Source organism: Phoxinus phoxinus (assembly GCF_949152265.1).
Source record: "Phoxinus phoxinus genome assembly, chromosome: 20".
NCBI lineage: Eukaryota > Metazoa > Chordata > Actinopteri > Cypriniformes > Leuciscidae > Phoxinus > Phoxinus phoxinus.
Window position 1 is genome coordinate 32,291,128 of NC_136895.1, and position 13,613 is coordinate 32,304,740.

Sequence of the window (13,613 nt, forward strand, 5' to 3'; positions counted from 1 at the left end):
CTCTGTTTTTCCCATTCTGTTAAGCAATTTAGTTTTTTACAATAATTTAATAAAACCAGCAAAAATAAAAATATTTTAATTCAAAAAATAATAATTCACTGGTAATTAAACGTCTGGAGGATTAAACATGTCTGGAGTATTAATAACGCAAGTACTTAAAAAAAGAGAAAGTACACAAAACCCCATTTTAGGCATTTGTATCTGGAAATCATCCATCCATTCTTTATATCACTCTTCCACTCTGTTTTTCCCTAACCTGTTATTTTTCCATTCTGTTATCAGTTTGTTCATCCTGTTAAGGAATTTAGTTTTTTACAATAATTTAATAAAACAAGCAAAAATTCATACATACTAATAATTCACTGACAATTAACATTTTCTGGAGTATCAATAACGCAGCACAAAAAAAAAAAAACCCATTTCATTTGTATCTGAAAATGTCAAATATAAAATGATGCGTTAGTGAGAAAGTAAGTACAATTCATACACAATATTTTCTGATATTTTATTAGCTGGTATGCTTTTAAAGGTACATGATTTGTCTAATTAATATAATGCACACCGAGCCCAAAAAGGACAATCATAATTATGTGAAACTATTTGACCCTATAACAGGGTGGACATTTTTTTTATCCTCCATTTCATTTATTTAGCTCAATAAATGGTTACATGTATTTACCCGAGCTTTAATGTTGTACATCACCCTATCATGACTACACAAAAATATATTTTAAAAACTGAGTTTAATTTTCTACATGATTTTATGATGGCAAAAAGCACCAGGAACGACCTACATAACGATACATAAACAAATGTTTTATATACAGTGTGGTGTAAAACATGGTAATACATCAAAACAAATGTTTTATGTGTGGTGTAAAACATGGTATTACCATGGTGTTCTCGCAGGTGTCGCGCGAGGGTCTGATATTCCAGATGAGCGTGACGCAGGAGTTCCTCATTAAGCTAATGGACTGATCTGAGATCTGATACAGTCCAACTCCAGATCACTTACAGATCAGACCCGAGCGCGTCGCGTTCTCTGTCCTCCTGCCCGACGCGCCGCAGGTGAGACATCTGATGCTCTTCATGACGCGCCGCGAGAACACGCGAGGAAGATGATGATGAAGAGGATGATCTGAGGAGGACTCGCTGCTGGAAGCATCTGCGATGATGGTCAAATGATATTTCGCTCTGTGCTGTTGTTGTTTGCGGAGTGCGATGAAGATGATGTTTATGTGCCGTGATGAAGACGCTCGCGATCTGTGGACTGTGATGAAGAGGATGTTTGCGGTGTGTGGATGAAGATGATGTTTATGGTGGCTGGAGCGGTTCTGGTGCTGGTAAGAAGACCTGTGTGAAGATTCTGCTGAGGATATTACATAACTCTCTCGCAGTGACTGCAGATGAACTTTATTAAATTGTATGGTTTTCTGTGGAGAAACATGTTGAAATGCATTTTTAAACGCTAAGCGCTGGGAAATGGCAGTAGTTTTGGTGTTTTCCAGGCCATCGTGTGTATGTCCGACATGAACGCGCTGCTGGACCGATTTCACAACTTCATCCTACCGCGCATGCGCGGACCCGAGCGCGTGTGTCACTGCACCTGCGGCAGGTAAGATACACTTCAGTGTTATTCGCTTAGAGACACCCATAACTAGATACAAATGAGGGTTATAGCCCGTTATAATTTTTATATTAAATTTGAGATTTCTGTTTTATTTTGAGGCACCTTAGTCGCTCAGCGGAATTTCCCGGGGAAAATCCATTCATCCCGATGGGAACGTTCGGGAGTTTCACGGGAAAAGTTCCCCACGCAGATTTCTTTGTTGCCGGGTCACGTGATTTATGCTGCCTTCACGTGCTATAGGAGATTTCCTACTTCCCATTTCTGAAGTCGTGATTGTATAGCATTACAATTTTGACTTGTGTTAATTTCCAGTTTTTTAACAAGGAAACTAGTATTTACGATAATTCCGATGTAGTCGCGCGAGAGCTGATTACAAATTGACATGTGATTGAGCAGTGCTTCGTACATCGCAACGCTATCGACTAATTTAACGGGATTCAAAGTGCGAGTGTTTGAAAACGAAAGCGTTATCGTCTCTGTGTAAACTACAAAACGTGTTCAGTCTATAGGCACTTGTGTTTTTTTACAGAGTGACATCGCCATCTACTGGCCTGACAGCAAAATACAGCAGTTTAATCGTTTTCGTAAATCGATATGAACAAGGATCATTTAGACAATGTTTTCGCCTGTATGAGAAAAATGTTTCTGTTTTTAGTACATTGTCGTGTAAACGCGCCCTAATTAAGGGAAAGTGGCGCCTTCGCGCTAGTAATGATGGCTATAGGGTTGTTTCTAGGCAAGATGCTAATTGGTGATGAAGTTTTAATAACAACTCAAAGAACAAGGAACGTTCTCTCAAAGTTATGAACAATCGGTCTTCCAGTAACGTTAATTGAACATTTGTTCAAAGTTATCTGGTCTTTAATAATGTTTTTAAAACATTATTTATACAGTGTTCATGGAGTGTTACAATAAATAGCTGTTGGTTAACGGCAAAAGACCTACGATAAAGAGCTGTTGGTTAACGGCAAAAGACCTACGATAAAGAGCTGTTGGTTAACGGTAAAAGACTTACAATAAATAGCTGTTGGTTATCGGTAAAAGTCTTGCGATAAAGAGCTGTTGGTTAACGGTAAAAGACTTACGATAAAGAGCTGTTGGTTAACGGTAAAATACCTACGATAAAGAGCTGTTGGTTAACGGTAAAATACCTACGATAAAGAGCTGTTGGTTAACGGCAAAAGACCTACGATAAAGAGCTGTTGGTTAACAGTAAAAGACTTACAATAAATAGCTGTTGGTTATCGGTAAAAGTCTTGCGATAAAGAGCTGTTGGTTAACGGTAAAAGACTTACGATAAAGAGCTGTTGGTTAACGGTAAAATACCTACGATAAAGAACTGTTGGTTAACGGTAAAAGACTTACGATAAAGAGCTGTTGGTTAACGGTAAAAGACTTACGATAAAGAGCTGTTGGTTAACGGTAAAATACCTACGATAAAGAACTGTTGGTTAACGGTAAAAGACTTACGATAAAGAGCTGTTGGTTAACGGTAAAATACCTACGATAAAAAGCTGTTGGTTAACGGTAAAAGACTTACGATAAAGAGCTGTTGGTTAACGGTAAAAGACTTACGATAAAGAGCTGTTGGTTAACGGTAAAAGACTTACGATAAAGAGCTGTTGGTTAACGGTAAAATACCTACGATAAAAAGCTGTTGGTTAACGTAAAAGACTTACGATAAAGAGCTGTTGGTTAACGGTAAAAGACTTGCGATAAAGAGCTGTTGGTTAACGGTAAAAGACTTACGATAAAGAGCTGTTGGTTAACGGTAAAATACCTACGATAAAGAGCTGTTGGTTAACGGTAAAAGACTTACGATAAAGAGCTGTTGGTTAACGGTAAAAGACTTAAGATAAAGAGCAGTTGGTTAACGGTAAAAGACTTACGATAAAGAGCTGTTGGTTAACGGTAAAAGACTTACGATAAAGAGCTGTTGGTTAACGGTAAAATACCTACGATAAAGAGCTGTTGGTTAACGGTAAAATACCTACGATAAAGAGCTGTTGGTTAACGGTAAAAGACTTACGATAAAGAGCTGTTGGTTAACGGTAAAAGACTTACGATAAAGAGCTGTTGGTTAACGGTAAAAGCCTTATGATAAAGAGCTGTTGGTTAACGGTAAAAGCCTTATGATAAAGAGCTGTTGGTTAACGGTAAAATACCTACGATAAAGAGCTGTTGGTTAACGGTAAAAGACCTACGATAAAGAGCTGTTGGTTAACGGTAAAAGACTTACGATAAAGAGCTGTTGGTTAACGGTAAAAGACTTACGATAAAGAGCTGTTGGTTAACGGTAAAAGCCTTATGATAAAGAGCTGTTGGTTAACGGTAAAATACCTACAATAAAGAGCTGTTGGTTAACGGTAAAAGACCTACGATAAAGAGCTGTTGGTTAACGGTAAAAGCCTTATGATAAAGAGCTGTTGGTTAACGGTAAAATACCTACGATAAAGAGCTGTTGGTTAACGGTAAAATACCTACGATAAAGAGCTGTTGGTTAACGGTAAAAGACTTACGATAAAGAGCTGTTGGTTAACGGTAAAATACCTACGATAAAGAGCTGTTGGTTAACGGTAAAAGACTTACGATAAAGAGCTGTTGGTTAACGGTAAAAGACCTTCGATAAAGAGCTGTTGGTTAACGGTAAAAGACCTACGATAAAGAGCTGTTGGTTAACGGTAAAATACCTACGATAAAGAGCTGTTGGTTAACGGTAAAATACCTACGATAAAGAGCTGTTGGTTAACGGTAAAAGACTTACGATAAAGAGCTGTTGGTTAACGCTAAAAGACCTACGATAAAGAGCTGTTGGTTAATGGTAAAAGACTTACGATAAAGAGCTGTTGGTTAACGGTAAAATACTTACGATAAAGAGCTGTTGGTTAACGGTAAAAGACTTACGATAAAGAGCTGTTGGTTAACGGTAAAATACCTACGATAAAGAGCTGTTGGTTAACGGTAAAAGACTTACGATAAAGAGCTGTTGGTTAACGGTAAAAGACCTTCGATAAAGAGCTGTTGGTTAACGCTAAAAGACTTACGATAAAGAGCTGTTGGTTAACGGTAAAAGACCTACGATAAAGAGCTGTTGGTTAACGGTAAAATACCTACGATAAAGAGCTATTGGTTAACGGTAAAATACCTACGATAAAGAGCTGTTGGTTAACGGTAAAAGACTTACGATAAAGAGCTGTTGGTTAACGCTAAAAGACCTACGATAAAGAGCTGTTGGTTAACGGTAAAAGACTTACGATAAAGAGCTGTTGGTTAACGGTAAAATACTCACGATAAAGAGCTGTTGGTTAACGCTAAAAGACCTACGATAAAGAGCTGTTGGTTAACGGTAAAAGACCTACGATAAAGAGCTGTTGGTTAACGGTAAAAGACTTAAGATAAAGAGCTGTTGGTTAACGGTAAAAGACTTACGATAAAGAGCTGTTGGTTAACGGTAAAAGACCTACGATAAAGAGCTGTTGGTTAACGGTAAAAAACTTACGATAAAGAGCTGTTGGTTAACGGTAAAGTACCTACGATAAAGAGCTGTTGGTTAACGATAAAATACCTACGATAAAGAGCTGTTGGTTAACGGTAAAAGACTTACGATAAAGAGCTGTTGGTTAACGGTAAAAGACTTACAATAAAGAGCTGTTGGTTAACGGTAAAAGACTTACAATAAAGAGCTGTTGGTTAACGGTAAAAGACTTACAATAAAGAGCTGTTGGTTAACGGTAAAATACCTACGATAAAGAGCTTTTGGTTAACGGTAAAAGACCTACGATAAAGAGCTGTTGGTTAACGGTAAATTACCTACGATAAAGAGCTGTTGGTTAACGGTAAAATACCTACGATAAAGAGCTGTTGGTTAACGCTAAAAGACCTACGATAAAGAGCTGTTGGTTAACGGTAAAAGACTTACGATAAAGAGCTGTTGGTTAATGGTAAAAGACCTACGATAAAGAGCTGTTGGTTAACGATAAATTACCTACGATAAAGAGCTGTTGGTTAACGGTAAAAGACCTACCATAAAGAGCTGTTGGTTAACGATAAATTACCTACGATAAAGAGCTGTTGGTTAACGATAAATTACCTACGATAAAGAGCTGTTGGTTAACGCTAAAAGACCTACGATAAAGAGCTGTTGGTTAACGGTAAAAGACTTCCGATAAAGAGCTGTTGGTTAATGGTAAAAGACCTACGATAAAGAGCTGTTGGTTAACGATAAATTACCTACGATAAAGAGCTGTTGGTTAACGGTAAAATACCTACGATAAAGAGCTGTTGGTTAACGGTAAAATACCTACGATAAAGAGCTGTTGGTTAACGGTAAAAGACCTACGATAAAGAGCTGTTGGTTAACGGTAAAATACCTATGATAAAGAGCTGTTGGTTAACGGTAAAAGACCTACGATAAAAAGCTGTTGGTTAACGGTAAAAGACTTACGATAAAGAGCTGTTGGTTAACGGTAAAAGACCTACGATAAAGAGCTGTTGGTTAACGGTAAAATACCTACGATAAAGAGCTGTTGGTTAACGCTAAAAGACCTACGATAAAGAGCTGTTGGTTAACGGTAAAATACCTATGATAAAGAGCTGTTGGTTAACGGTAAAAGACCTACGATAAAAAGCTGTTGGTTAACGGTAAAAGACTTACGATAAAGAGCTGTTGGTTAACGGTAAAAGACCTACGATAAAGAGCTGTTGGTTAACGGTAAAATACTTATGATAAAGAGCTGTTGGTTAACGGTAAAATACTTATGATAAAGAGCTGTTGGTTAACGGTAAAAGTCCTACGATAAAGAGCTGTTAGTTAACGGTAAAAGACCTACGATAAAAGTAACTTGACAGTAAAAGTTTTCCATTTAAATAACCTAATGATAAAGTTTGATCATATCTTTCTCTTTGTGGAACCTAAAATGTTTCTTCTATACAGAAACACGCTTTTGCAAGCTTTGAAGAGTTTTTTACTGTGTAGGAGTCTGTCTTTAGTAGAAGGATGATGTTGTATGTTCTCCTCCTCGCGTAGGCATCTTGTGGAGCACGTGATCCCGTACGAGGCCTCGGTGTCCCTCGGCTCCTCGGCCGGCAGCAGCGTCAGCAAGCAGGAGCTGGATCTGGTGCTCGGGCTCCTGATGGGCTTCTGCATCAGCTGGATCCTGCTGTGGCTCGACGGAGCACTTCACTGCGCACTGCGCTTCTGGAGGACCAGCAGAGCCTACGGTGAGTGTGTGTGTGAGTGAGTGAGTGAGTGTGTTGTATGGTTGAAGATCGGAGTCATCATGACGGTATGGAGACGAGTTTGTTGAGGATCAGTGCCGATGGCTGTCGTGTCGCTGAGGCCTTCACAGGGGAGAGTCTATTTGACACAATCTTTGCTGACACTTCAGGGATGCGTTCTGGCCGTGTCTAGGCGCAGGTCCTCCATCTGATCTGGATACGGCCCGGATCCGGCTGACTACATCATGTGTTGTGGTCGTGTCTAGGCGCAGGTCCTCCATCTGATCTGGATACGGCCCGGATCCGGCTGACTACATCATGTGTTGTGGTCGTGTCTAGGCGCAGGTCCTCCATCTGATCTGGATCCGGCCGGATCCGGCTGACTACATCATGTGTTGTGGTCGTGTCTAGGCGCAGGTCCTCCATCTGATCTGGATACGGCCGGATCCGGCTGACTACATCATGTGTTGTGGTCGTGTCTAGGCGCAGGTCCTCCATCTGATCTGGATACGGCCGGATCCGGCTGACTACATCATGTGTTGTGGCCGTGTCTAGGCGCAGGTCCTCCATCTGATCTAGATACGGCCGGATCCGGCTGACTACATCATGTGTTGTGGCCGTGTCTAGGCGCAGGTCCTCCATCTGATCTGGATACGGCCCGGATCCGGCTGACTACATCATGCGTTGTGGTCGTGTCTAGGCGCAGGTCCTCCATCTGATCTGGATACGGCCGGATCCGGCTGACTACATCATGCGTTGTGGCCGTGTCTAGGCGCAGGTCCTCCATCTGATCTGGATACGGCCGGATCCGGCTGACTACATCATGTGTTGTGGCCGTGTCTAGGCGCAGGTCCTCCATCTGATCTGGATACGGCCGGATCCGGCTGACTACATCATGTGTTGTGGTCGTGTCTAGGCGCAGGTCCTCCATCTGATCTGGATACGGCCCGGATCCGGCTGACTACATCATGTGTTGTGGTCGTGTCTAGGCGCAGGTCCTCCATCTGATCTGGATACGGCCGGATCCGGCTGACTACATCATGCGTTGTGGTCGTGTCTAGGCGCAGGTCCTCCATCTGATCTGGATACGGCTGGATCCGGCTGACTACATCATGAGTTGTGGTCGTGTCTAGGCGCAGGTCCTCCATCTGATCTGGATACGGCCGGATCCGGCTGACTACATCATGCGTTGTGGTCGTGTCTAGGCGCAGGTCCTCCATCTGATCTGGATACGGCCGGATCCGGCTGACTACATCATGCGTTGTGGTCGTGTCTAGGCGCAGGTCCTCCATCTGATCTGGATACGGCTGGATCCGGCTTACTACATCATGTGTTGTGGTCGTGTCTAGGCGCAGGTCCTCCGTCTGATCTGGATCCGGCCCGGATCCGGCTGACTACATCATGTGTTGTGGTCGTGTCTAGGCGCAGGTCCTCCATCTGATCTGGATATGGCCCGGATCCGGCTGACTACATCATGAGTTGTGGTCGTGTCTAGGCGCAGGTCCTCCATCTGATCTGGATACGGCTGGATCCGGCTTACTACATCATGTGTTGTGGTCGTGTCTAGGCGCAGGTCCTCCGTCTGATCTGGATCCGGCCCGGATCCGGCTGACTACATCATGTGTTGTGGTCGTGTCTAGGCGCAGGTCCTCCATCTGATCTGGATACGGCCGGATCCGGCTGACTACATCATGCGTTGTGGTCTTGTCTAGGCGCAGGTCCTCCATCTGATCTGGATACGGCCGGATCCGGCTGACTACATCATGTGTTGTGGTCGTGTCTAGGCGCAGGTCCTCCATCTGATCTGGATACGGCCGGATCCGGCTGACTACATCATGTGTTGTGGTCGTGTCTAGGTGCAGGTCCTCCATCTGATCTGGATACGGCCCGGATCCGGCTGACTACATCATGTGTTGTGGCCGTGTCTAGGTGCAGGTCCTCCATCTGATCTGGATACGGCCCGGATCCGGCTGACTACATCATGTGTTGTGGTCGTGCCTAGGCGCAGGTCCTCCATCTGATCTGGATCCGGCCCGGATCCGGCTGACTACATCATGTGTTGTGGTCGTGTCTAGGCGCAGGTCCTCCGTCTGATCTGGATACGGGCCGTGTCTAGCGCAGGTCCTCCGTCTGATCTGGATACGGGCCGTGTCTAGGCGCAGGTCCTCCATCTGATCTGGATACGGCCCGGATCCGGCTGACTACATCGTGTTGTGGTCGTGTCTAGGCGCAGGTCCTCCATCTGATCTGGATACGGCCGGATCCGGCTGACTACATGATGAGTTGTGGTCGTGTCTAGGCGCAGGTCCTCCATCTGATCTGGATACGGCCGGATCCGGCTGACTACATCATGAGTTGTGGTCGTGTCTAGGCGCAGGTCCACCATCTGATCTGGATACGGCCCGGATCCGGCTGACTACATCATGTGTTGTGGCCGTGTCTAGGTGCAGGTCCTCCATCTGATCTGGATACGGCCCGGATCCGGCTGACTACATCATGAGTTGTGGTCGTGTCTAGGCGCAGGTCCTCCATCTGATCTGGATACGGCCGGATCCGGCTGACTACATCATGAGTTGTGGTCGTGTCTAGGCGCAGGTCCTCCATCTGATCTGGATACGGCCGGATCCGGCTGACTACATCATGTGTTGTGGTCGTGTCTAGGCGCAGGTCCTCCATCTGATCTGGATACGGCCGGATCCGGCTGACTACATCATGAGTTGTGGTCGTGTCTAGGCGCAGGTCCTCCATCTGATCTGGATACGGCCGGATCCGGCTGACTACATCATGAGTTGTGGTCGTGTCTAGGCGCAGGTCCTCCATCTGATCTGGATACGGCCCGGATCCGGCTGACTACATCATGCGTTGTGGTCGTGTCTAGGCGCAGGTCCTCCATCTGATCTGGATACGGTCTGGATCCAGCTGACTACATCATGTGTTGTGGTCGTGTCTAGGCGCAGGTCCTCCATCTGATCTGGATCCAGCTGACTACATCATGTGTTGTGGTCGTGTCTAGGCGCAGGTCCTCCATCTGATCTGGATACGGCCGGATCCGGCTGACTACATCATGTGTTGTGGTCGTGTCTAGGCGCAGGTCCTCCATCTGATCTGGATACGGCCGGATCCGGCTGACTACATCATGTGTTGTGGTCGTGTCTAGGTGCAGGTCCTCCGTCTGATCTGGATACGGCCCGGATACGGCCCAGATCCGGCTTACTACATCATGTGTTGTGGTCGTGTCTAGGCGCAGGTCCTCCGTCTGATCTGGATACGGCCCGGATCCGGCTGACTACATCATGTGTTGTGGTCGTGTCTAGGCGCAGGTCCTCCGTCTGATCTGGATACGGCCCGGATCCGGCTGACTACATCATGTGTTGTGGTCGTGTCTAGGCGCAGGTCCTCCGTCTGATCTGGATACGGCCCGGATCCGGCTGACTACATCATGAGTTGTGGTCTTGTCTAGGCGCAGGTCCTCCATCTGATCTGGATACGGCCGGATCCGGCTGACTACATCATGTGTTGTGGTCGTGTCTAGGCGCAGGTCCTCCGTCTGATCTGGATACGGCCCGGATCCGGCTGACTACATCATGTGTTGTGGTCGTGTCTAGGCGCAGGTCCTCCGTCTGATCTGGATACGGCCCGGATCCGGCTGACTACATCATGAGTTGTGGTCGTGTCTAGGCGCAGGTCCTCCATCTGATCTGGATACGGCCGGATCCGGCTGACTACATCATGTGTTGTGGTCGTGTCTAGGCGCAGGTCCTCCATCTGATCTGGATACGGCCGGATCCGGCTGACTACATCATGCGTTGTGGTCTTGTCTAGGCGCAGGTCCTCCATCTGATCTGGATACGGCCGGATCCGGCTGACTACATCATGTGTTGTGGTCGTGTCTAGGCGCAGGTCCTCCATCTGATCTGGATACGGCCGGATCCGGCTGACTACATCATGAGTTGTGGTCGTGTCTAGGCGCAGGTCCTCCGTCTGATCTGGATACGGCCCGGATCCGGCTGACTACATCATGAGTTGTGGTCGTGTCTAGGCGCAGGTCCTCCATCTGATCTGGATACGGCCCGGATCCGGCTGACTACATCATGGGTTGTGGTCGTGTCTAGGCGCAGGTCCTCCATCTGATCTGGATACGGCCGGATCCGGCTGACTACATCATGTGTTGTGGTCGTGTCTAGGCGCAGGTCCTCCATCTGATCTGGATACGGCCGGATCCGGCTGACTACATCATGCGTTGTGGTCTTGTCTAGGCGCAGGTCCTCCATCTGATCTGGATACGGCCGGATCCGGCTGACTACATCATGTGTTGTGGTCGTGTCTAGGCGCAGGTCCTCCATCTGATCTGGATACGGCCGGATCCGGCTGACTACATCATGTGTTGTGGTCGTGTCTAGGCGCAGGTCCTCCATCTGATCTGGATACGGCCGGATCCGGCTGACTACATCATGTGTTGTGGTCGTGTCTAGGCGCAGGTCCTCCATCTGATCTGGATACGGCCCGGATCCGGCTGATTACAGTAAACCTCAGAATAAGCAGAAAGACTATCATTAGCGTAGATGCCATTCTTCTTATGATGTAACGAGTACATCAGGTGTAATAGGAAGTGTTCCCGGTTCCGGCTGACTTAGTTTATAATTTGTGTGTGTGTGTGTGTGTGTGTGTGCTCTGCTGAGAGACTGACCGCAGGTGTGTGTGTGTTTCAGGTGCTGACGGTGAGCTGTGGCACTCGTGGCGTTGGGTGTGTCGTGTGTGTAACCTGAGGGAGCTGCGCAGACGCTTGCAGCCGCGCCGCACGCCGGAGGACGCCTCGAATAACGTGGTTCACGTCAAGCAGAAGCTTTACCACAACGGCCACCCGAGCCCCCGCAGACTCTGACACATACACACACACACACACACACACTTATCCTCATGTTCTCAGTGTTTCTGCTTGCTGTGTGTGTTTCACAGGGTTTGTGTGTTAGTTTTGTAGGGGTCTTCACGTCACCGGAGGGGGGTTTGCATTTTTTAGACCAATCTTTGTGTACCGGGTAACAGTGTCTGTTTTAGAAACAAGGCATGCTGGGTAATCCCTGATGTTTAGCTGGCGTCTGACTGCCAGAGAGCCGATCTGCTGCTGTATTCAGTGTGTGTGTGACATTAAACTGATGGAGGACAAATCAAGATGTTCTTCATGAAATATCACTGTGTGTTTGGAGTCTTGATGCTCTCCTATTTTCCCAAACTATGAAAAGTTTCTTAAAATGAGATTCAATAGTGATGTTCATTCTGTTTCTTTATTATTAAATTACACTTTTCTTAATTTTGCTTAATAAAGTTACTTGATATTAAATTAAAGTATGTTTAATGTTTATAAATGTCACTCCGTATAAACATTTAGACTTTAAGTGAAGTTGTTGGGCTTAAAGTATTAAATTAAACATTTTCATATTTCATCAAATTTTAAATTACGATGTTTGACTGTAACATACCATACATTGTTTAGTCACACTCTCTCTCTCTTACACACACACTCTCTCTCTCTCACACACACACACACACACACTCTCTCTCACACACACACTCTCTCTCTCACACACACACACTCTCTCTCTCTTACACACACATTCTCTCTCTCTTACACACACACACACACACACTCTCTCTTACACCCACACAAACACTCTCACACACACTCTCTTACACCCGCACACACACACACACACACTCTCACACATTTTGTTTGAAAATGGCATGATGTGAATAAATGAGCTGAAGTAATTGTACAATAAATACACAAGATAAATCAATATCACAGTTAAACCGGTTTATAGTAGATGCTAATTGCTGGGATAATATTTAGTTTAGTTCAAATTATTTTTTGTGTGAATTGAATTTTTCAATTTCAAAATGTTAACCCACACCAGTCCAGAGAAGAGCAGAACACATCGATTATTAATCCGCACCTTTCAATGATAATGTGTTAATGTGTTTATATTCAGCGGTCATCACCTCACATGAAATATGAACCATAATATCAAAGTGTGAACCGGATGTTGTTGAGCGGGCTTTTATTCTGTATCGCTTGCGGGCGGAAGCGGAAGCGCAGTGATGTGTCGGTGGTGTTGCAGTGATGATGGCGGACACTAGCGCACTGTATGAGTCGGTGGTGTGTGTGAAGCCAGAGGTTCATGTTTACCGAATCCCACCCAGAAGCTCCAACCGCGGATACCGGTGAGACCCCGCAACAGTCCGCGGCACTACTTTAACTAGTTTAATCACGAGTTAAACACTGATCATGTGACACTGGTCTCACTTCGAGTTCCTACCTCAATAAACACGCATTATTAATCCGGTGTGTGATGAGTTGATGTTTGTTATCCGTCGATCACATGATCAGATCAATAATGCGTCAGAACAACTGCTGTCAACAACATAAGCTTGAATATTAATGAGGGAAACATGATGTTTCGTCACACTGCTGTAGCAAACACTGATGTAGGAGAATACACGCCATGTTTGTGTCCAGCTGAATCTGCATATGGTTATTGATGTGCTTAAAGACGTCATGATTTTTCTTCTCTATTGTGAGTGAAACTTCTAAGGAACATTAACTAATGTGGGCGGGGCTTGATTGTGTCTGTGGGGAGTTGATTGGATGGTTGTGGTTTGCTATTGGCTGATCTCATGTGAGTGACAGGTTATAGCCCCGCCCTCGTCCTCAGAGAAGAGAAGAGATGCTGCAAGAGGAACTTATTCTGATTCAAGATTATTAAAACGA

At 45.2% G+C, this 13,613-nt stretch overlaps 2 protein-coding genes across 12 annotated transcripts in view; both read left to right on the top strand.

Moving 5' to 3' along the window:
* The first annotated feature begins 917 nt into the window (after positions 1-917).
* On the top strand, positions 918-12,635 carry tmem240b (transmembrane protein 240b). 2 transcript variants are annotated; one of them, XM_079592264.1, is made up of 4 exons: positions 918-1,343; positions 1,509-1,615; positions 6,657-6,850; positions 11,557-12,635. In XM_079592264.1, exons 1-4 carry the CDS (start codon positions 1,302-1,304, stop codon positions 11,727-11,729), a joined length of 516 nt encoding a protein of 171 aa, XP_079448390.1. In that variant the 5' UTR covers positions 918-1,301; the 3' UTR covers positions 11,730-12,635. The 2 variants fall into 2 exon arrangements, with proteins under 2 accessions (XP_079448390.1, XP_079448391.1); XM_079592265.1 differs by having other exon boundaries at positions 1,493-1,615; positions 11,557-12,290.
* A 221-nt stretch (positions 12,636-12,856) lies between these two features.
* Positions 12,857-13,613, top strand: part of necap2 (NECAP endocytosis associated 2) — a 9,228-nt gene continuing 8,471 nt past the window's right edge. For 9 of the 10 annotated variants that reach the window (XR_013795232.1, XR_013795233.1, XR_013795234.1 and 6 more), the window contains exon 1: positions 12,879-13,066. Coding sequence is in view for 5 of the 10 variants with exons in the window: in XM_079592244.1 (XP_079448370.1) it covers positions 12,966-13,066 (101 nt within the window). In the remaining 5 variants the exon portion in view is untranslated. Of the gene's footprint in view, positions 13,067-13,613 lie in introns of all 10 variants that reach the window. The other variant, XM_079592246.1, reaches the window with a different exon arrangement.

Bases quoted from the DNA above. Each gene is read 5' to 3' on its own strand.
- tmem240b (XM_079592264.1), top strand. From the start codon at position 1,302: ATGAAGATGATGTTTATGGTGGCTGGAGCGGTTCTGGTGCTG. The intron at 1,344-1,508 runs GTAAGAAGACCT...GGTGTTTTCCAG, and splicing joins CTGGAGCGGTTCTGGTGCTG to GCCATCGTGTGTATGTCCGA. The intron at 6,851-11,556 runs GTGAGTGTGTGT...TGTGTGTTTCAG, and splicing joins GAGGACCAGCAGAGCCTACG to GTGCTGACGGTGAGCTGTGG.